Raw genomic sequence first — 21881 nt, 5'->3', positions numbered from 1 at the left:
CCTGAGGCTGAGGATACAGGAAGCTGGGGAGGGGGTGGGGCGGTCCCGGCTGGGGGGCGGGCCGAAACCACAGCTGTGATTTCCACAGACCTTACAAGGCTTTATCCTTCAGGCTCCAAATCAGACTCCCGCTCTCTGGGTCAGGGTTGCTGCTAGGGAGAGCAGGAGAAGGGGGACAGGAGGGACAGTGGGCAGGGCAAGGGGGTAGGAGTGGCAGGGTGGTGGAATATCTGACTAATGCAGCTGGCGAGCCTGAGCACAGACAGACTACCAGCCAGGGGCTCCATTAGCTCCCCTGAACCCACATCGCCCCCCAGCCCCCCTTCCCCAGGGTCAGATGTTCCCTTTCCTGGAACTCGAACTATTGTTCTCCTTCCAAGGAAACCCCCACCCCCAGCCCTCAGCTCCCCAAGCAGCATTCCTTCCCCAGCTGGCTCCCCCAGGTCGCTTCGCCATTGCTAATATCCTTGGCCCCAGTCCTTAATAGTCTTTTGGGGATTCTCGATATTTAAAAGGCTACTAGAAGAAACTCAAGGAAAACCCTTGTGTTATTTTTTATTGTAGAGGACACACACCTCTCTTTTCACCACATTCTCTCCTTCCATCGGAAACCACAAAGCGAGGGGTCAGCGCTAACAAACGTGAACGCTAGCTCCTTCTGCATAGTAGGATTCACGGGGATTTTGCTTGAGGAGTTATGTCATCGTTGGCATAAACGTGCTGCTTCTGGAGACCTGAAGGAGCCCAAGGGATGCCTGAGGCTCTGTGTGGGGGTGGGGAGTGTGTCAGCATCTCATGAGAAACACTGAAACATTGCAAGGGAGGAGAGTGGGCACAGGGGAGGTGTCTCCCACTCCCCCGAAGTTCCACCACACTCTCAGGCTAAAATCCCTGGTAAGAGAAGGGGGGCAGGTCGGGGACACAGGCCGCCAGGTGGGGGACGCAGGCCACGGGATTGATACTGCACAGCCCAGCATCCTGGTCCTTCTCAAAGTAGACATTGCCGGGGGAGAAAATGGATAGGTCCTCATTGAAGAAGTTATAGGGGCGGAGCAAGAAGCCCACTCTGTTCCCCAGGGTCACCGTGTTGGGCACATCCTCTGCCTGAGGGATGTGCAGCAAGCTGGCAGTCACCCAGGCCACCAGGTCCTGTGGGAAGAAGGAGCAGATGGAATCCTCTGGAGCCCAGAGAGACGCGGGGAAGGCGGGCGGGCAGTGTCCAGGGCTGGTATCATTCAGGACATGGAGGAACATGGCACCGTCCATTCACTAGTGAAGGGCCGTCCAGAACCCAAGCACCCCGGATGCTCTCCCCACCCCTCACACCCACACCCACCTCTCCTAGGAGGGTTTCATTGTTGATGAAGTCAGCGAAAGGCCTCGTGGGCGTCCAGATGTCACTCTGGTAATAGACGCTGCTGCTCCAGGCCTCCGTGTCCTTCCTTCGTGTCACTGCCAGCTGGTACCTGACCAGGAATGTTGGGAAGTGGTGTCAGAAAATGGCGAGTTCCCTGTCTCCCAGACGCCTGCGGGCTAGGTTTAGCGTGAGATCACATCCCACCCGTCTCCTTGCATCTGAGGCGTTACAGAGATGAGCAGTAGGCTAGGGCAAGCGACTTGGGGTCTCCACCAGCTGGCACGGGCCAAGGATCAATCCTCCCCCCTTCCACCCGGTGCCCGGGGCCTCCTCACCTCCCCCAGCTGAGGGCCTTCTCCATGCCACTGTCCAGGGGCAAGTGCACGCCCAGGGGGCTGTGGATCTGGATCCGGTACCCGCGCTGGTGACCCCAGGCGTTAGTCTGGTTGCTAGCCAGGTAAAGGTAGCGGGGAAGAGGGCTGCCCTGGGGAAAGGCCGCCAGGTCCTCCCTTCCCAGCACCTGCCGGGTCAGCTGGGGCCGATGCAGCTGGTGTTGTGGGCTCCAAGGGGCTGCCACAGGCTTAAACACCACGTCTTCAGCTACCAGCCAGTTTTTCAGCCCTGCCAGAGTGAGGGGACGGGAGATCCATACCAGGTAAGACAGGCCCCTCGCGCCAGTAAGAGGACGGAGGGTGCTCGCCGTGCATGCATCCGACCCAGGTTCAGTCCCCGAAGAATGAGCACAGCCCTCACCCCCATTCTCCTGACATGCTTCAAAATAAAACATGATTTAGAGCTGGAGAGATAGTACAACAGGTAGGGTGCTTGCCCTACACAGGCCAATGCAGGTTTGATTCCTGGCATCCCATATAGCCATCCCTAGACTGCCAGCAGTGATTCCTAAGTGCAAAACCAGGGGTAACCCCTGAGCAATACTGGGGGTGCCTCCTCCCAATAAAAGCAGCACAATTAAAACATTTCACAGGGCTGGAGAGATAGTACAGCAAGTAGGGCACTTGCCTTGCACAAGGCAGACCCAGGTGCAATCCCCAGCAGCCCACATGGTCACCAAGCACCACCAGGAGTAATTCCTGAACGCAGAGCCAGGAGTAAGCCCTGAGCATCTCATCACCAAATAAGTATTTCGCTTGCCAGGCCTGCTGTTAACCTGGGTTAGATTCTCAGCATCCCATATGATCCCGAGCCCCACCAGGAGTAATCCCTGGGTGCGGAACCTGAAGCAAACCCTGAGCACCAGGGTAGCTAAAACAACAAACAAGACAGGCCCCTTGCCTCCGCCATGAGGCCCACTGCCCCAGTCTAGCAGAAGGCATAGCCCTGCATCCTGGCAGGGAACCAGGAGCTCAGAGCTGCATCCCTCTACTAATCTGCCCAGACCCATGTGCTCACCGCCAGTCCCAAGTAACTCTCCCCACCCATGGTCAAGTTCCTCAGTCACAGTAGCGTCAGTTCAAGTGCTCAACAGCCACATTTGGCCACAGGCTAGTGGACAGGACCCCTAAGAACATCTCCTTCTCTGCAGAAAGTTCCCTTGGCACTCATGCACTCGACAGCCCCTGGTGGCGGGGCTGTGGCCCGGGCTCTATCTCCAAAACCACAGACACCAACTGCGGCCAATCGCTGACCTCTCTGTGGCTCACTTGAGTCTCTAAGCTGGTGTGTAGAAGTGGCTCTCTGTGGCTGGGCTCTCCATGAGGATGCCCCGCCACAAACCTGCACCGTCCCTGGGTCTGTGTGGGCGAGAAGCCAGCTGGGGAGTCCGCCCCACTGCCTCCCTGCAGAGGACTGGGTTTAGTCTTCACAGTGGGGTGAGTTCTCTTTGGAGCTGGAGTTCCCCAGCACTCGGCTGCATTAGTGACCTGCACCTCTTTCCCTACTTGGCCCTCGACCACACTTTTCTACGTGCAAACTGTGTTCCTTTGGATGTAATCTATGTGAGGGAGCCTGCAGTCATTGGCCCAGGACACTGCTTGGAATGCATGCTCTAGATAGTGACTTTAACCCCACCGGGGAAAGATCCCTGAAAGTAGAGCTAGGGATAAACCCTGAGCAGCTCCGGGTGTGGCCCCAAATAAACAATCAAATGAATTGTACTTGCCCAAATTATGTCATAGGATCATCTGGTTATATGGTCATTTCACTCACTTTTTAGTTCTTCACCCGCCCCCCCATCCATGGATTAAAAGTTTCAAGGGTTAAAAATGTTTCAAAATCACTCCTAGCTGGAGCCAAGCCCCCAATGTTTCACAAGAAATGTGCTGTTACAAGAAATTCTTGAGCTGTGGCTTCCTCTCCTGCCTCCTCTTACCATTTGCTTGATTGTGAAAAATGGGTTTGATAATTCAGATATATATTTTTTTCTCTTTTGCTTGAGCCTGATGGCATTAACTCCTTGGACACTTGCAGCCAGACTCCTGGCCACCAGAGTCCACTGTGAGGCCAGCGTGGGCAGCATGCCATGGAACGACCCCTTCCTAAATTGTCACCCCATTTGCCGAGATCCTTTCTCCCACTCGGGTCCCAGCTTTTGACAGATTTAGCCACCCAGGGTGGCTGCAGACCAGGGGAGTCCTCTACCTTTCACAAGCCCCTGGGATCGAATGTCAGGCGGCCAGTAGTGACACACCCTCATCAGACCTTGCTATTCGTACAGTTCCCTACGGGGCTTGAGTGTCACCTCCCTGGCCGTCCCAGACTTACCAGTTAGATCTTGCAGGGGGCGGGGGTCTCCTAGCCCTCTGCCACCCCCCCCCCCTCGTCCCGGCCACTCACCTGCCACATCCAGGTCCAGCTTGAAGTGGAAGGCGTGTGTGTGCACAGCCCCCAGCACTCGCTCCCCCACTCGGTTTCCGAAGAGGAGGCTTTCCTCCTGGTGCAGGAACGCGGTGCTGATATAGCCTGTGGCGTGGACCCGCCCTTCCAGTGCCCCGTTGGGGTACAACAAGAAGTCCCAAATGTAGTCGTAGTTGCCCACTGAGGATACAGATCTGACTACCAGGGCCGAGCTGGCCAAACCACCATAGAAATGAGACTGAAGGTAGTTGTGGTGCCTGCGAAGGGGCAGTCCCTGGGCTTCCTCAAACACACACACAGCTCCCGGCTGCCGCTGGACTGCCCCTTGTCCCACCAAGACGTGGATGTCCACCATCGTAGACTGATAGGGGCAGTCCACCCCCCGCACCAAGCCCCGGCTGTTGAGGCCGAGTCCGTAGGTGCTGTCCAGGTAACGGATCATCATGGTCTTCGGGGAATCAGCGCCATAGACAGAAACACACTCTTGGACACTGACTTCATAGGCCACTCGCTCGCCCTGGAACCGAACATCAAAAATCCGCATGCCACTGAACACCCCATGGCCAAAGCTGAAAGTCCAAAGCGGAGACACCACCAGGTTCCCTTGGACACTGTACTGGGGGCCCTGGGGTGACAACTGAAGAGGAGGAAGAGGACCTGGGGGTACCCGGGGCCTCAGGGATGAGGGTCCATTTGGCAGCGGCAGAGGAACTTTAATGACTTGCAGCTGTCCAGCCTTAAACTCCCATTCCAGCTGGCCCAAGTCTGCATAGTAGTGCCCGAGGTAGAAGACTTGCTGGACACCCCAGCGGGCAGGGTCCAAGGCACTATGGTCCAGCAGCAGCTCCAGTCCCACTGGATGAAGGAAGAAACCCACCCCTGAGACATTATGACAGAGGGCTATCCAGGTGGCACGGTCCCCTGGGCGCAAGCCATGAGGGGTGGCGAGGACAGGTGCCAAAGTTGAGCCATTGTAGGTGAAGACCGAAGCCAGGAAACTTGGTGCCTTGGGGAGCTCCACCTCCTTCAAATACTTCCACATCTGGGCAATCTCGACACTCATCACGGGGCGGCGGTGATAGGGCAGGGGGCCCCCGTGACGCTCCACAGTCACATCCCGCATATATGAGGGTCGGGGCAGCGGTCCCACCACCAGCTCACTCACGTTAGGCTGAGGCTGGGCCCCAAAGAAGACGATGGCCAACGCCTCCCGAGCAGGTGGGGGACTTCCCCGGTCCAGGTGGGCCAGTGCGGCCGCCTTGGAGGGCAGCTGCAGCTCCACGGAGAAGATGCAATTGTCTGAGGGCAGAGCCTGGGCTGCATCCACCAGGCCCGGGCCCAAGCGCCGGGTCAGGAAGCTCACCACAGCCGCCAGCTCCTCGGGGCTCAGGTCTGCAAACAGCTGGCTCGGGCCAGGGTGTGTCCAGGGTCGGGCACTGGGAGATGTGGCAGGGCAGCGAAGAGGTTGGCTGGAATTGCCTCCTTGACTGGTCAGCAAGACGTAGGTCAAGGCAAAGATGGTGATAAGGGACAGGGCCAAGAATACCAGGACTACCTTGAGATTCATAGTGGATGCAGGACACCGAAACCCGCGGCTCCTTCTCGTTACTGACATCCAATCAGGTTTTATATTCAGGATGGCTAGGGATGGAGAAAACCCCACCCTGTGGGCCGGACAGGAAATGTCTGACCTTCATGTGTATAATTCTGTTCCAATTTTCTGTTCTGTGGTTTGGACCTAGGGACTACTTTCAGATTCATGGCCTCTGCCCTGCCCCTGAGCCAGTACCAACTGCTCATTTTCCTCATTGAGACTAGACTAGAAGGCACCTGGATGAACAGTGAACTCTTGGGGCCGGAGAGATAGTACATTTGAAAGGGCGTTTGCCTTACATGAGGCTGACCTGGGTTCAATTTCAAGCACCGCTATGGTCCTCCAAGCAACACCAGGAATAAACTCTGAGCACCACTGGGTGTGACCCAACCCCCCCCCCCCCCCCAAAAGAGAAAGCAGACTGGATCTGCGGGAAGAACACAAATCTCAGGCACCCACTGACACCCACATGCCTGTGTCCTGTGCGTCGCTCCACCAGGGCCGCTGCCCAGACCAGCAGTCAGGACTGCTGCCCCGGCTGCCTACTGCCAAGCCCTTCATTGGTCTTAAGCCTCTTTCAATAAACCAGGAGGGTGGGGAAGCCCTGGGCTCAGCAGTCAGATTTGTGCCCCAACTTCGGTTCCTCAGTTGCGGCCCTAGATCCTGATCTCAGAGGCTGAACAGAGGACGGTCCTCACTGTTCAAGACCTTAAATCTCGTTTTGCAGAGCACAGGGATCGCTGGATACCAGAAGGCTACGTTGCAAGGTGAAGTAAAGGAAACTTTATTTCATAGCTAGGGGTTCTAGGCCACCCTCCACGGCATCTGAAAAGCAAAAACCAGGAGTTCCTAACACCTTTTAAAGAAATTTAAGATATTTGAGGGAGGGGTTAAAAAAAAAAAAAGCAGCAGCCTGTGCCTTGACCTTGGGCTTTCCCGTTACACAGACCTAGAGCAGCCTCTACTGGTGACGTGTGGGCATCACCAGGGGAAAAAAGCTCATGAAGGGAAGGCCAGTCAGTGAAGGGCTGGCCTTCACCTCACCCAGACTGAACACAATGGAAGGACCCAGCTTTGCCCCTCAGCAGACAAAAGCCTCAGTCATTACATTACTCCAGAGATAAGAGGTAGCCCAACTGGCAGAAGGACACCCCGACAGAGAGGCTGCAGGTCCAGGGGAGGTGGGTGTCCAAATGTGCATGAACGTCATCGTGCGAATATCCCCAAGCCACCAGAGCATCGCACAGGGTCTGCAGCTTTAGAAAGAGGTCAAAGTACCTGTATTTTTAATAATTTTTTGACATGGTAAAAGAATTTTACATTACGATCCAAGGGTGATAGGTGAGGAGGAGGTGCAGTGGAACAATCCAACAAAAAAGAGAAACTGAGAAACACATGGTAGGAGGTGGGAAGGTTTTAGCTGGAAGGGACTGAGGGTGGATGGGGCACCGCCCAACTAAAATGCAATTGGTTTGTTACTGAGTACTATTCATGGGAAGACAGCATCTGGACTCCTTCTTGACAGCTTCTCAGGAGTGAAAACAATGCACCAAGGTGGAAATATGATTGGGGTTGGAAGACAGAGACGAGGGAACAGAAATCAGAAATAGAGTCACCAGCAGGCCGACTGCAGATATTGACTCTCTAGAGGAAAAAGTAGGGGTTGATGAGGGTCGACACAAAAGCTGTAACAATAAGTGATATCTCTAGAAAATTCAAGAGACAGGAGGCAACTCTTCTAAGTTTTGACTTGCCCAGATTTCCACATACACACAATGTGAACATGCATGTGTGGGTGGGCAGGCACGCACACACACACACGCACGCACGCACGCACACACAGACACACTCACACACGCGCTATTTCTGGAAGCACAATACTATAAATAAGTGAAATCATTTTCCGAGAGGGCAAGCCCGGCAGGAGCAACAGCATTTAACCCTCAGAGGTGCAGATTCCCAACCCCAATTCATCAATAGCCTGGGCAAAGGCAGTCAGAAGTCAGGGGGTCAGTCTTTGCACCCCGATAAATGATGCCCTGTCACAGGGAAAGGCCCCAGTCCTGCTGCTTATCCCTCTCTCAGTTCTCCAATTCACCTGGGCACCAAGAGGCTACAATGTCAGGAGGTGGGCCCTGTGGATGATGATCGAGACAATTTTATCACCTCCTGAAGATGAGAGACAGGAGTCAGGTGAAAGGGGTACTGAAGAGTAGGAAGGCCTGTGTGTGTGCATCTGGCCTGTGTGCGTGCACATGCACCTACATATGTGTTTGTCAAAACCCTAGTTATAAAACACCTGCAGGGGCTAGGAACGCGAAGGTCTAAGGTGTTTTTTTGTCATGATCAGGTTGAATGTGGGATGTAGGTCGATGGGAAACCCTAAGTCATCACGAGAGCAACTGCGGCAGGGAGGATCCAACATCCCACAGAGGCAAGAGCCACTAACCTTACATTAGGAGGGGAGGAGTTGAGGCCCTGACCTCAATTCCTAAAAAAACAGAACAAAAAAACACTTTGTGTTTACCTTCTAGTTCCCTCAGCTTCCGACCAATTAATCAAAAGGAAGAGGCAAAGCCCAAGACAGAGGAGGGAGAGGTGGAGAGAGAAAACACAAGTATTCTTGTGCCCCCAATCCTGCACAAAGCTGGAGTTTTCTCCAAAAATTAGAACTGGTCAAATATGGGGGATTAGGGAAGGAAATAGAAGAGTTCCTGAGGCCTGAAAAAAGAGGTAAACACGTCACAGAACTACATGAGAGTTTCATTAGACTCTAACTAAAAACAGAGAGAGGTGTGATTACTATTTCCAGCCAGTTTCCCCATCACGATAGTCATGTAACAAACCAAGGCAATATCGGTCTTGAGCCAGACTCACAGAGTCCTCTGGCCCTGGCCCTAGTACAGTGTCTCTGCATTGCTGCTCCGGGGCCGTTTGATCTTCTCGATATTTTTCAGGATCATATCATGTAGAGTGACCTGGGAGAAGATGGATCAGGAAATCAAATCCTTTGTCTTCTCTCTTCTCTCTCTTTTCCCCTTGTACGCCCCCTCCCTCTCTCTCATACACAATCTCCAAGCAATCATTAGCATAATCCCAGTCTTACTTCTTGAACGAACTGAAAGTGGCAGCCCTACCTCTCTCACACCACCACAATGGGCCTAATTAGGCCTTTCAAAAGCCTTCAAGGTCTGACAACTACTATTGTCGAACATTTCCTTGTTAAGAACTGCTGAGTCCTTTGAAGAGTTATCCCACTACTTTTTGCTGCTATTATTTGGGGTACCGAGGTTAGAACCCAGGCCTCACAAATACAAAACAAGTGCTCCACCACTGAGTCACATACAAAGTCAAACTACTTTTTTTCATTTGTTTTGTTTTGGGGCTTCACCTGAAAGTGCTCGGGGAATCAATGGGGTGCTGGGGGATCAAACCCTGGACGGCTGTATGCAAGGCAAGTGCCCTACCCACTGTACTACCTCTCTGGCCCCAGCGCTCACTAATGTTAAGAACCTACTTTCTGCAGGAGATATATGAAGTCCCATTTTAGGCAAAAGGAAACACACCTGAGATTAAACAAACTGCCCAAGACTACATACTACAGGTTGGCTCCATTAAGTCCAATACACCTGCACAACTATATGCACTCCTTCCCAACCTGGCTGAAAGGGAGGTTCCATACCCTCGATGATTTCACAGTTCTCAACACTCAACTGAGAATTTGATTCTACCTCCATCCCCTATTGTGATCCCAAGAGCACTGGGGAAAACAAACAAACAAAAAAACCCCAAAAAATCAACCAAACAAAAAGAAATCCATGGTAACCACAGGAAGGAAGCAAGGTCACTTACATATTGATTCCTTAATTCTGATATAATGAGCCGCAGGCTGATATACTCTTTCTCATCGATCTCTGTCACGGTGCGACGATAGTCCTCCTGAGAGAAGGACACAGAGGAGACTGGTTTCCAGGACAGGCCTGTCCGGGCGGTCCTTCCCAGGCCTACTCCTCCCACCCCATTCTGCCCTTAGGCCACAAAACCCCTACTTACCACATGGGGATATTTAGCTATTTTAGAAACCAATTTGGCTCTTGTAATATAATATCTGGAAGAGAGAAGAGAAGAAAGCTGCAGGACCCTGGACATGTTCACCAGTTCCCCAACCTCCCAATTTCAGGCCAGGTTCAGAAAGCTCTACCTAGAAATCTGGTCCAGATACGATGCAGCTTCACTCTCAACAGTTCTTAGTTCTGCAACAGTCTCCTCCTGGGGGAGGAAAAAAAAAAGGTCAGTCAAAAACTACCTTCCCTTCACTCCCACAGCGGCTAAAGACACAGAACAGTGGGCAAAACCACACATTCTGCCAGTGGCCAACCTAAGTTCAAACCCCCCCCCCACCACACACACACACATACACACACACACATACACACCAGATGGTTCTCCAAGCGGCACCAGAAGCAATCCCTGAGCCCAGTGTCAGGAGTAAACCCTGGGCATAGCCAGGTATAGCCCCCAAACAAACCAAAAATTTTAAAGGAAAAACTGGGGGAAAACAAGGGGGACGATGTACCCTCAAACCTTCCACTCCAAGTCGGCAATGAAAGCATGTTACCTGAATGGATACCCCGAAGTTGTTCCCGTCTTCTATTCTGGGAATCAGGAGCTGTACCCACATTTTGACCTGGAGGGTAAAGGACCATGACTGGAACATCAGTCTGCGGACCACCACTCCCGTCCAGGCTCCCAGACCCACACTGATGACAGTTCACCGCTGACAACAGGAGGTGTCAGCCCATGGGCCCCTGCTGTTGGCTCACCGTGTTGCATTTCTCGATCAGCAGCCGGATCTCAGGTTTCACTTTCTCAATAATGTCCACCAGCTGCTGGTTGCTTTTCAGCATCCCGTTGGGCATCACAAACACCTTGGTTCCTGGCAGGGATGCAAAGGTCAAATGATGGCACGGGTCAGGCAGGGCACAGCAGCCCACCTTTCCTATTCTCTGATCTCAGGAAATGCTAGGACTTCTGCCTTTTGTTTCTGGCCCATACCCAACAGTGCTCAGGGATCGCTCCTGGAGGCTGGGCTCAGGGGACCATCTGGGGTGCCAAGGACCAAACCCAGGTCTGCTGCATGCAAGGCAAGCATTCAACCTACTATACTATCTCTCCAGCCCTGATCTCTGCCCACTGTCTATCACTATTCCCTCAACAAACAGTGACACCATTAGAATAAAAGACTGTAGAGTAGTGAGAAGCTAATGTATATTCCAAAGCTAAAGAATAAGAAAATTAGGGACTAGAGTGACAGTACAGAGGGGTGGGTGTTTGCCTTGCACACGGCTAACCCATGTTCGATCCCCAGCATCTCATATAGTTCCCCGAGCACTGCCAGGAGTAATTCCTGAGTGCAATCGTGCAGTCAGGAGTAATCCCTGAGTGTTGCTGGGCGTGACCCAAAAAAACAAAAAAATAAATAAATAAAATAAAAATAAAGAATTTGTAAATACTTAACTAGTATTTAAGGGGGCAGGGGGCAGAAGGGGGAACATGAAAATTGAACCACGGGGCCAGAGACATAGTACAGCGGGTATGTGCTTGCCTTGCATACACCCAACCTGGATTCAATCCCTGACAGCCCATATGATCCCCTGAACCCTGTCAGGAATAATCCTGAGCACAGAGACAGGAGTAAGCCCTGAGCATCACCTTGTGTGTTGTGCAGGGGTAGGGGAGTGGCACATCTATGAAAAATTGTCCTCCCACCTCGCTCCCTTGGGAAGGCACACCAAGACTGTTAACTAGAAAATAAGGCATAGAGTGATCGGTAACTGCATTTACAAGACTTGGGATGCTAATGCTGGGAAGTAACTGGACTGGGCTTCCTGGCCAGAATACCACACCCATTCTACCTCTCAGGGCTGCCAGGCCCAAGGGAAGCGAGGGTAGCTGCAGTGGCTCTTACCTTGGAAGGCCTCTTCACACTCATCCAACCTTCGTTTCTTGTAAGTGGGCTGAGGACATAAGGAGACAGGAATCAGCACACCCTCCACACCAATACCCCCATCACAGGATGCCTTTCACACAAGTTAAGTCTCACTCTCAAGCCCAGAGTTGTCTTTTTCATTTACACACAATTTATTCAGCACACATGAGGCCTTAACAAAAGGAACCTGCACCTAGTTAGGAAGACCAACCTTTCAAGAGATATAACACAACAAGCAAATAGATGAGAGAGGAAGATACTACAATAGGAAAATGGAATCAACTAATGCAGGCTGAAGATAACTATGAGAAAATACAAATCTGCTGGTTTCACAGAAAATTGTAATATGCAGTCAATAAACATGTGTTTAGCATGTACCTGGATCAACACTAGGTGCCTGGGATACAAAGATGCTTAAGACAGTTTCTACCAGGCCTGAGAGATGGTACAACAGATCAGGGACTTTCCTTGCATTCGGCCGATTTGAGTCTGATCCCTGGTATCCCCCCACTCCTGGTTCTCTAGCAACTGCCAGGTGTGGCCCCAGAAAACAAACTAAAAAAGATAATTTCTGCCTGTTCGAGGAGGTGGCTCAAAGGGCTTGAGTCATGTGGGAGCCCTGGGTTCAAGCCCCAGCACATGATCACTAAACACTGTCAGGAATACCCCCCAAGCATTGAGCACAAAGAAGCCCCCAGAGCACTAATTGGATTTGGCCCCACAAACAAACATGGGTTTTTCCTTTAGAAGTTCAGGTTTTAGAAATAAGACAGTGTTATCTATTTAATAAATGTGGACAAACAACTTAAAAGAACTATATGCTAAAAGATATACAGCAAATACAATAGCAGAACATCCTAATATCCAAGGTCGGAGTGATAGTACAGTGATACAGACAGTGAGTAGGGCATCTGCCTTAAACACAGCCAATCCAGGTTCACCCCATATGGTTCCCCAAGCACCACCAGGAGTGATTCCTTAGTGCAGAGCCAAGAGAAAGCCCTGAGCACCATCAGGTGTGACCCAAAAAAACAAGAACAAAAAAAAAAAAACCAAATAGAGACTGTAATAGTCTCTAACAGACCTCAACACACTGAAACAAGAAAAGTCCTGCTTAGAGTTCTGGGAAGGGATAAGATAACCCGACAGAATATGTAGCTATTAGTCGTATTTGGTTTTTTTTTTTTTTGGGGGGGGGTGTTTCTCTCCAGTGTTGTATGAGTTTTTGTTCCCCATATCCAGATCATATCCAAATACCATATACCCTCTGTACATGTCAAAAAAAAAAATCCACAAGTTAGAGGCTTGAGCAAGCAACAATGATATAAAACACTTACCCCATCCAGTCCATCATGGCTGTTGGTGAGAAGGATGGGGTCTGGGACCGGGAGATTCATGTCTGAGTGGATCTGAGTTAGGTCATGGATGTTCAGGATTGGTTCCTAAAAGGGAAATACCGACCCATAAAAATGTTTCGGTTCTGATTTTTCAATATTAACAGAAAACTCAAAATTTAAAGGGCAAGAAATAAAGTGTGCTCTGGGGTCCAGAACAAAATAGTCAGAACAGTGTACGCCATCTGAGACACATCAGGGCTCAACAAAGTGAGAAAATGGAGGAGAGTGGGGAAGGGGAAAGTCTCTCACCTTCAAAAAACTATCAAGTTCTAACAACTTCTTTGGGAAGAAATTTGCCACCAAGTCTTCAGCCTAGAGATAAGGAAAAATACAACTGAAATGATAAAATTGGTCTTATTAATTTGGCCACTCTACAGCTATTTCTTCTTTTGGGGAACCTCAATGATGACCAACACACCTCGTTTTCCCTTTATTTCACTCACCTCACTTGTGATCCGCTCCCTGAAAGAATCAACCTGCAACAACAAAGAAAGGGATTCATTCGGCACCAGAGTTGTAAAAGCAGGGAGGAGGGAAACCCTAATCCTGCTCTCTCCCTCACCTTGCAATTGTAATGAGAAGCTGAGAGGCCCCCAGACTGCAAATATTTCATTTTTTTGAGGACCCATTTCTCCATCCCAGCAGAGGGAACTGGGGCTCGTGGGCAGCACCCCCACCTGTTCTTCCCTCTCCCGCTCCCTCCCGGCTCTGATGCTGAGTTTGGGCGCGGACAAAAGACAAGGGGCAGATGGGGTATGAGCTCACAAACGTGCCAACTCCAACCCAGACTTGGTCTGGGATAGACATTATGTACATATCATGTACATACAGAGAAACACACATACGTAGACACATATCTGTATCTGTATAACATATACATGTACACGAAGCTGCCTCGACTCTAGGGCTGGGGCAGCATCGGAAGACGATGCTGTTGCTGAGCCGGGAGACTTCCAGCTGTCAGCGCTTAACGCACGGAATCCAGCATGTGCTCCGCGGAGTTCCCCCCCCCGCCCCGCCCCGGGTGCAAATGGCCCGCTAAAGGGACCCTCCCCGCCGAGGCGGGCTCCGGGAGGGGGCGGGGGTGGGGGGCTGGGCTGAGCCCAAAGGACGCTCGGAGCAGGTGTCCCCGGGGAGACAAAGGGGCGCTGGGGAGCGGGGAGCCGCCGGGGCGCCCGGGGCTCGCGGCGCGGGGCGCGGAGGCGAGGGCTGCTGCCGCTACCTTGAGCTTCACTTCCTGATCCACCTTCAGCAACGAGGCCATGGCCGGGCCGGGCCGGGTCCGCTCCGCTGGAGACCGGAGGCGCGGTGGGCTCCGGGGAGGGGGCCAGAGGGACGGGAGGAATGCCGGCTGCTCCGGGGCCGCGGCCGCGCTCGCCGGCTCGCTCGCTGCTCGTTCGAGCCCTCCCTCGGCGCCGTCCGCCCGCCTGCTGCCTGCTGCCGGCTCGCTCTCTCGCTCGCCCTCCCGGCTTTCACCGCTCACGCCGGAAGTGGCGTCACAGCCGATCGCCGGGGCTCCGGGGTGGCGGCGCACGTGCCCCGCGCAGCCGCGCTGGGCTCCCGCGCTCGTGGCGCCGGGCTCTCGGGCTGCGGGGCCCCGGGAGCGGGCCGGGCGGAGGCGAGGGTGGCCGGGAGCCGAGGCCTGCGGAGATGCGGGAGCTGCCCGGCTCTGTGAGTCGGGTACTCGCCTTCAACTCGAACCTGCGGAGCGGCGGCCGTCTCGAGGACCGGCCCGACCCCGCCGTCGCACCCCAGTGACGTCGGCGCGAGGAAGCCGGCGGCCCCCGGCTCGGGTTCGGGGTGGGGTGGAGGGGACCCGGTCTGCGGGCCCGGCTGCCCCCTCCTGCCCGCCGAAACGCGCGAGTGTGAAGCTACAGCTGCACGGAGCACGGCCGCCGGCGCCCGGCTGGCTCGCCCTTCTGCACCACTCCCTCGCTTAGACGTTCAGATTCGAGGACTCGCTGCTTGATGGGCATTTTGGCGCCCAGAGGGGGGGGGCGGGGCGGTTGGTCCACGGGTCCACAGTGTTTGCAGTCAATGCGGGGGCCAGAACCCAGACCCCACACACATACCCCACCCCAGCTAACGTCAAGGACAATGCTCTATCCGCTTTCGCGATTGAAAACCGTATTGTTTCACGCGCCCATTTATTTCGTCAGCCCGCTAGGATTTGTTGCTCTGCCGGGTAAAACGAACCGGGACTCTGAGCTTAGAAACAGGACGAGTCGCTTACGTGAGCGGATTTGGAGTCAGGGCGTTGGGATGGCGCTCAGCGGCAGAGCACTTAGGTGTTTTGAGACCCTGGGTTCCATCCCTAGTACCGCAAAAAACTCTTAAGTAGGAAAAATGAACTTCATCATCCGCTGAACCCAACACATGTACATATTATTTCAGCTCATAATCAACATTTTAAAATACATCTGGTGGCCGGAGAGATAGTACAGAGGCTAGGACATTTGCCTTGCACAAGGCCGACCTGGGTTCAATCACCAACTTTCCATATGGTTCCCCCAAGCACCGCCAGGAATGATTCCTGAGTGCAGAACCAGGAGTAACCCCTGAGCATCCTGGGTGTGGCCCAAAAAATAATAATAAAATGCATCTGGCTGGAGAGATAATACAGCAGTAGCTGACCAGATTGGATTCCCAGCAATCCATATGGTTTCCTGAGCCCACCAGAAGTAAGCCCTGACCACTGCCAGATATGGCCAAAAAACAAACAAAAAAAACTATCATCTTTGCCAAAAACAAAAAATTCTTGACATCTTAGTACACATTCTTTTTCGTATCAAATCCTCTGGGGTAGGGCGTTTGCCTTGCATACATTGGACCTGGGTTCGACTCCTCTGCCCCTCTTGCCCGGCAAGCTACAGAAAGTATCCCGCCTGCAGGGTAGAGCCTGGCAAGCTCTGCTTGGCTATTCGATATGCCAAAAACGTAATAACAAGTATCACAATGGAGGCGTTAATGGTGCCCACTGGAGCAAATTGATGAACAACGGGAGGATAGTGCTACGTGCTACCAAGTCCTTGAAATCCAGTACGAACTTTAAGCCTGCACATTTTCAACTCAAAGATGATCACACTTGATGCATTCATTATGTTCCTAGTGGCTACTGTGTTGAGTAAATGGGAAAGTTGGGGTAGACAAGACTTACGCTCTTTTGTAGGGCTTAAACCTGGGTGGACAGCAGAAATAAATAAAAAATTTTAGATAAATGTTAAGGACCTCCCGTTGATCGTCGATTTGCTCGAGCGGGCCCAGTAACGTCTCCATTGGAGACTTTAGATAAATGTAAGGAAGCATGATTGACTTGCGGAATACCAGGGGTCTATTTTAGATTGGATGACCACTTGGAAGGCTGCTCTGTGAAAGGAAAGACAAGCTCAGTGTTCAAGACCCAGTGGGGGTTATCTTGGGAGGAGCCTTCAAAATGCAGGGTAGAGGAAAGAGGTTTTAGAAGACAGTTGAAAAGGAATTAGAAAGTTGGCGGCAGGGATGGGAGGTGGAGGTGGGATGGAAAAAATTGTTTGCAAACAATTTGGATTAAGTACAAAGTTAAGCTGATTTATGTGTAGGGGTGTTTTGCTGAACTCTGTCGTGAGTGAGCCTCTGTGTTAACCAAGGGAGCTGGGAGAATACAAAGTGAAGTGACAGGAAAACTGAATCAGAGGCCTCGTTTTAACCTTAGAACTGAAATCTTGGGTAAAATACCGAAATGGTCCACCTCTTCCGTCATCTGTTAAACGGGACACTAATAATGCATGCAATCTTGAAGGGTTGTTTTGTATACTGGGAATCATGTATATGTGTAAAATAACTAGATATTTCTGAATATTAGAATTTATATTTGTTGGGGCTGGAGAGTGAGTACAGTGGGTAGGGTGCTTGACTTGCACATGACCAACCCAGATTTGGTCCCTGACATCCCTTATGGTCCCAGAGCACTGCCAGCAGTAAGCTGCGGACACAGAAATAGGAGTAATTCAGATGTAGCCCCCAAACATGTTTTTAATTCATGTATCTTCAGTTATTCAATAAAAAACTTTTTAAAAAATTCATGTGGGGCTGGAGCAATAGCACAGCGGGTATGGCATTTGCCTTGCACAAGGCCAACCCTGGTTCGATTCCCAGCATCCCATATGGTCCCCTGAGTACTGCCAGGGGTAATTCCTGAGTGCAGAGCCAGGAGTAACCCCTGTGCATCTCCGGGTGTGACCCAAAAAACAAAAAATAAGTCTACTTGGAAAGTGGGAGGCCATCAGTTCCATCTCCCATACCTGAGGAAGCCCATAGATCTTCACTGAAGTCAAGCTACTACAACAGAACATATGTGCCAGCATTACAACTAAGAATGCATGGTGAGCAGGTATGTGAGCATCAAGGGTCCAGAGCACTACAGCCATAAAGTCTGCTGCAATGAAGTGAGTGTAACCTCTGGTGAGCACTGTGCAAGAACTGCAGTTAGGACACAAGCTTACTAGAGTGACAAGCTACAGCCATGCATGTGGCCACCTCAGGTTCAATCCCCAGCACCACATATGGTTGTCTTCCATGCCTCACCAAGAGTGATCCCTGAGCGCAGAGCCAAAAGTAAGTCATGAGCACCACCAGAAATGGTCCCCAAACAAAACAAAAATAGACATATGCTGGGGCTGCAGTGAGAGAACAGTGATCTCTCAAGGCGGGGCGCCTGCCTTGCATGCAGCTGACCCAGGTTCAATTCCTGGCATTCCATACGATCCCCCAAGCCCACTGGGAGTCATCCCTGAGTGCAGAGCCAATAGTCAGCCCTTGACCACCGCCAGGTGTGGCCCAAAAAACAAGCAAGAGAAGATGTATGTTTAGTAAATTTTTATCTCTAATCTGGAACTTCAGAAATGTTTCCCCAAATTAACTTCATCCTATTTTAAGAATTAAAAACTTCAGCTTGAAATTTAATGTTTTTGCTTGTTTGTGATGAAATTTGGCTTTCTTTCCCAAATAATTGTCTTTTATCTTCTGCAAGTAGATTGTCAATGTACATTTTTTAAATTTTCCTACCTAATCTCCTATCTAAATGTTTTATGTACCATTGGTTTATTTAGTCAGTGAACAATTGCTGCGGGCACTTCTATATTCAATGAACTTCATTTCTGGATGCTTATGAGTCATAGGTGATCAGTGTTGACTAATCTCACTTTAAGTTCATGTTCAGGGACTGGAGAGATAGTACAGCTGGTAGGACGTTTGCCCTACATGGGTCAACCCAGGTTTGATCCCTAGCATCCCATATGGTCCCCCCAACATGAGTCAGGAATAACTCCTAAGCACCTCCTGGTGTGCCCCCCACAAAAATTCATGTCTGCATATTTCATATGAGTGTATAATTCTCTGTGATCCCACTGGATGTTCCTGATTTCATTCACTCTTTCACACTCCAAGTGACTGTCATGTTTTCTTATGTCCCTAATCTAATAACTTTCTTCCCACTTCCATTTTATGATCTTGATTCATTCTTCATTGAGAAAACATAAGCAAATGCTTTCTGTTCTTCCTCTTTCACAGAAGAGGAAAAAATTTTGCTTTTATCCCTATTCTGGCCAAAAACTTTGCATTAAAGTCCAACATCATTTTCTTCCTCAAGGTCTGAATTTCAATTAACCATTCTATTTTGGATGAGGGGCGTCTCACCAGCAGTGCTCAGGGGCCCAGGGGTTACTCCCAACAATATAATTCACCGGCCAGGACAGTCAAAGCTATGAGCTAAGAATGTGGCGCTGCAGGGGCCCTGCAGTGCTAGAGGCCTCCGGGGCTATACCCAGCGGTGCTTGAGGACCATGCAGCACTGAGGCAACTCAGGTCTGGCACATGCAAAATACGTAGCCCTAAGCCCTAGCCTCTGAGCTTTTTCCCTGGCCTCCTATTAATCATTCTTTGGTCCTCATTACATTTATACACGTGGCTGAATCAATTGCAAACATGGCCATATATTTTCTATCTTGAAAAAATAACCCTACTTTAAATCCAGATTTCTGTCTAGCTACCAGTACATTTCTGTGCTTTTTCTCTTTATGGGGTGGTAGAAGAGTCTCCAGGGCTGTGCTCAGGTAACCTGGGGGCCTTGCTTGACAATTCTCAATCAACCATCAAATCATCAGAAGGGCCAAGTCTCCGTGCTCCTCTTAAGGATATGATAGTCTTTTTTTTTTTTACTTTTTGGGTCACATCCGGTGATGCACAGGGGTTACTCCTGACTCAAGAATTACTTCTGGGGGTGCTCGGGGGACCATATGGGATGCTGGAACTCAAACTCAGGTCAGTCACTTGCAAGGCAAATGCCCTACTTGCTGTACTATTGCTCCAGCCCCTTGAATGATACACTTTTTTTCTCACATTCTTTTCTTCCACTTTCCCCAGTTCACTCCACCCTTCATTCTCAGAGATGGTTCTTGTAGGTTACCAATGATCAGACTGACAACACTGGTGGTCAATTTTCCTCACCTTGGTCCTCTCAGTGACACTCACACTCACCACTCACCTCCTGAAACACATGTGGCCACTTGCTCAGGTTTTCCTCCAGCCTCAATAATGACTTCATCTCCTTCATCTCCTCTTCCCTCTATTCTATTTCTTAATTTTTTTTTACATTTATTCAGGTGGGGTGTAGTTGCCGACCATCTATCTTCACTCCCATTCCTTCCCATTCCAGTCATCGTATGACGTTCTCAAGGTTGGCATTAAAGAGTTTCAGTGAAATAGTATCACCCTGCCGAACCCCTCTCTTGACATGGATGATTGCTTCTTTGTAGAATGGTGAGATCCTGGTAGTGAATCAGTAATACAGCTCATGGAGGATCCTGATGTATTGAGTTTGAACACCCTGATTGGCTAGGGCTTTGGTGACCACTTCAGTCTCAACAGAATCAAAGGCCTTCTTTAAATCAATGAACGTTAGACAGAGCGGCATCTTGAACTCCCAAGAAACCTCAATGAGCTTGGTTATCATGTGGATATGGTTGACGGTGCTGAATCCTTTTCAGAACCCGGCTTGCTCACATGGTTATCCTTCATCTAGTGTTCTTCCAATCCTATTCAGGATGATTCAAGTGAACAGCTTGTAGATGACAGACAATAGGCAGATTGGGCAATAGTTGCCAATGTCGTGGATGTCTCCCTTCTTGTATAGTAGTATAGTCCTGCTGGTTTTCCACTGGGACGGAACCTTGCATTAAGATAGGTAGCGTGTGAAGAGCCGAGCCAGTGTATTGATGAGTACTGACAGTAAGTTCTTCAGGTGTTGAGGTTTGACCTTGTCTGGGCCAGGCACTCTTTGTTTCTTTACCGACGAGATGGCGTGTTGGATTTCAGAAGGGAGAACATTGGGAACGACATATCCATCCTGCAACTACACCACCTCCGCTTTGCTGATGACATCATTCTAAACACCAAACTTCAGCCAAGCAGCACAAATGCTGACCGACTTCGACTGTGAGTGTGGAAAGGTCGTATTACAACTGAATCTCACAAAGACAATGTTCATGAGAAACAGTCTTGTCCCTGATGTTCCATTCACTCTCAACAGAAGGACCATCTCCAAATGCAACGGTTATATATACCTAGGTCGAGAAGTCAACATGACGAATGACCTGGCACCTGAGTTACGCAGGAGGAAGAGAGCGGCTTAGAATGCCTTCAAGAGCGTTGAAGAAATAACTAAGAGGACAAAGAACCTCCAGCTCCAAGCACATCTCTTCGATTCCACTGTTCTTCCTGCATTAACATATGCCTCAGAGACCTGGGCCCTACAAAAATAGGATGAAAACGCTATTCGGGTCTCCCAAAGAGGAATCGAAAGAGCTATGCTTGGAGTATCATGCTTCACTCAAATGAGAGATAGAATCTGGAGTTCTGATCTCTGTCAACGCTCAAGAATCAGGGATGCTGTCTCATTTGCCAAGGCATCAAAAATCAGATGGGCTGGACACATAATGAGATTTAGAGACGACCGCTGGACTAGAGCCATTACTGACTGTATTCCATGGGACGTCAAAAGATTGCGTGGATGCCCACCTACGAGATGGTCAGACTTCTTCATCAAGACCCTGAATGATCGGTTTGAGGCTCTTCATGTTCCTAGAACAAGCAGATGCCATTGGGCTATGCTAGCACGCAACAGGGGTGAATGGAGACATAACTGGCGTCAGCTCGAGCAAATCGATGAGTAACGGGGTATCAAGTGATTAAGGTGGGGTACACCCAGCAGCGCTATCACTCCTAACAGATTCAGGAGACCATATGAGGTGCCAGGGATTGACTTCAGGTTGACCACACACAAGGCAAGCATCCTACCACTGTATTTTCTCTGACATGAAAAAAATGTTGGCTATGTAAAGTTAACTTTTAAAAAAATTTTTTTATTAAAAAAATTTTTAATAGTGAGACATCATGAGGTTCAGTTGCAGACTTACACATTTTTGTGCTTGGGTTTCAATTATACAATGATCAAATACCCATCCCTCCACCGTGCCCATTTCCCACCACCACGGATCCCAGTATCCCTCCCACCCCCCATCTCACCCATCCCACCCTAAAGTTAACTTTTAAAATAGAAAGTTGAACATAGTTTACAAATACAAATTGGTGAAAATACAAAGGGAGCCCTAAAGATGCAGCTCAGCAATAGAATACCCACTCTGCATGTGTGAGACCCTAGCACAGAGAGGGTGGTGGCTTTTTGAGTCAGGAAGA

At 50.5% G+C, this 21881-nt stretch overlaps 2 protein-coding genes across 2 annotated transcripts; both read right to left on the bottom strand.

Moving 5' to 3' along the window:
- Nucleotides 1-592: 592 nt before the first annotated feature.
- On the bottom strand, nucleotides 593-6059 carry AOC2 (amine oxidase copper containing 2). The gene is made up of 4 exons (XM_056127162.1): nucleotides 4151-6059; nucleotides 1693-1978; nucleotides 1337-1466; nucleotides 593-1149 (listed from the first exon to the last, which is right to left on the bottom strand). Exons 1-4 carry the CDS (start codon nucleotides 5784-5786, stop codon nucleotides 883-885), a joined length of 2319 nt encoding a protein of 772 aa, XP_055983137.1. The 5' UTR covers nucleotides 5787-6059; the 3' UTR covers nucleotides 593-882.
- A 957-nt stretch (nucleotides 6060-7016) lies between these two features.
- On the bottom strand, nucleotides 7017-14670 carry PSME3 (proteasome activator subunit 3). Its single transcript, XM_056127433.1, has 11 exons — nucleotides 14374-14670; nucleotides 13595-13627; nucleotides 13401-13463; nucleotides 13092-13196; nucleotides 11734-11782; nucleotides 10589-10701; nucleotides 10384-10452; nucleotides 9967-10034; nucleotides 9819-9873; nucleotides 9618-9704; nucleotides 7017-8743 (listed from the first exon to the last, which is right to left on the bottom strand). Exons 1-11 carry the CDS (start codon nucleotides 14413-14415, stop codon nucleotides 8663-8665), a joined length of 765 nt encoding a protein of 254 aa, XP_055983408.1. The 5' UTR covers nucleotides 14416-14670; the 3' UTR covers nucleotides 7017-8662.
- Between the last annotated feature and the right edge of the window lie 7211 nt (nucleotides 14671-21881).

This window comes from Sorex fumeus, unplaced genomic scaffold (genome assembly GCF_029834395.1).
Source record: "Sorex fumeus unplaced genomic scaffold, SorFum_2.1 ptg000063l, whole genome shotgun sequence".
NCBI classification, from domain to species: Eukaryota; Metazoa; Chordata; class Mammalia; order Eulipotyphla; family Soricidae; genus Sorex; species Sorex fumeus.
The sequence above is the reverse complement of the archived record's forward strand: the minus strand, read 5'-3'. Positions and strand labels throughout refer to the sequence as shown.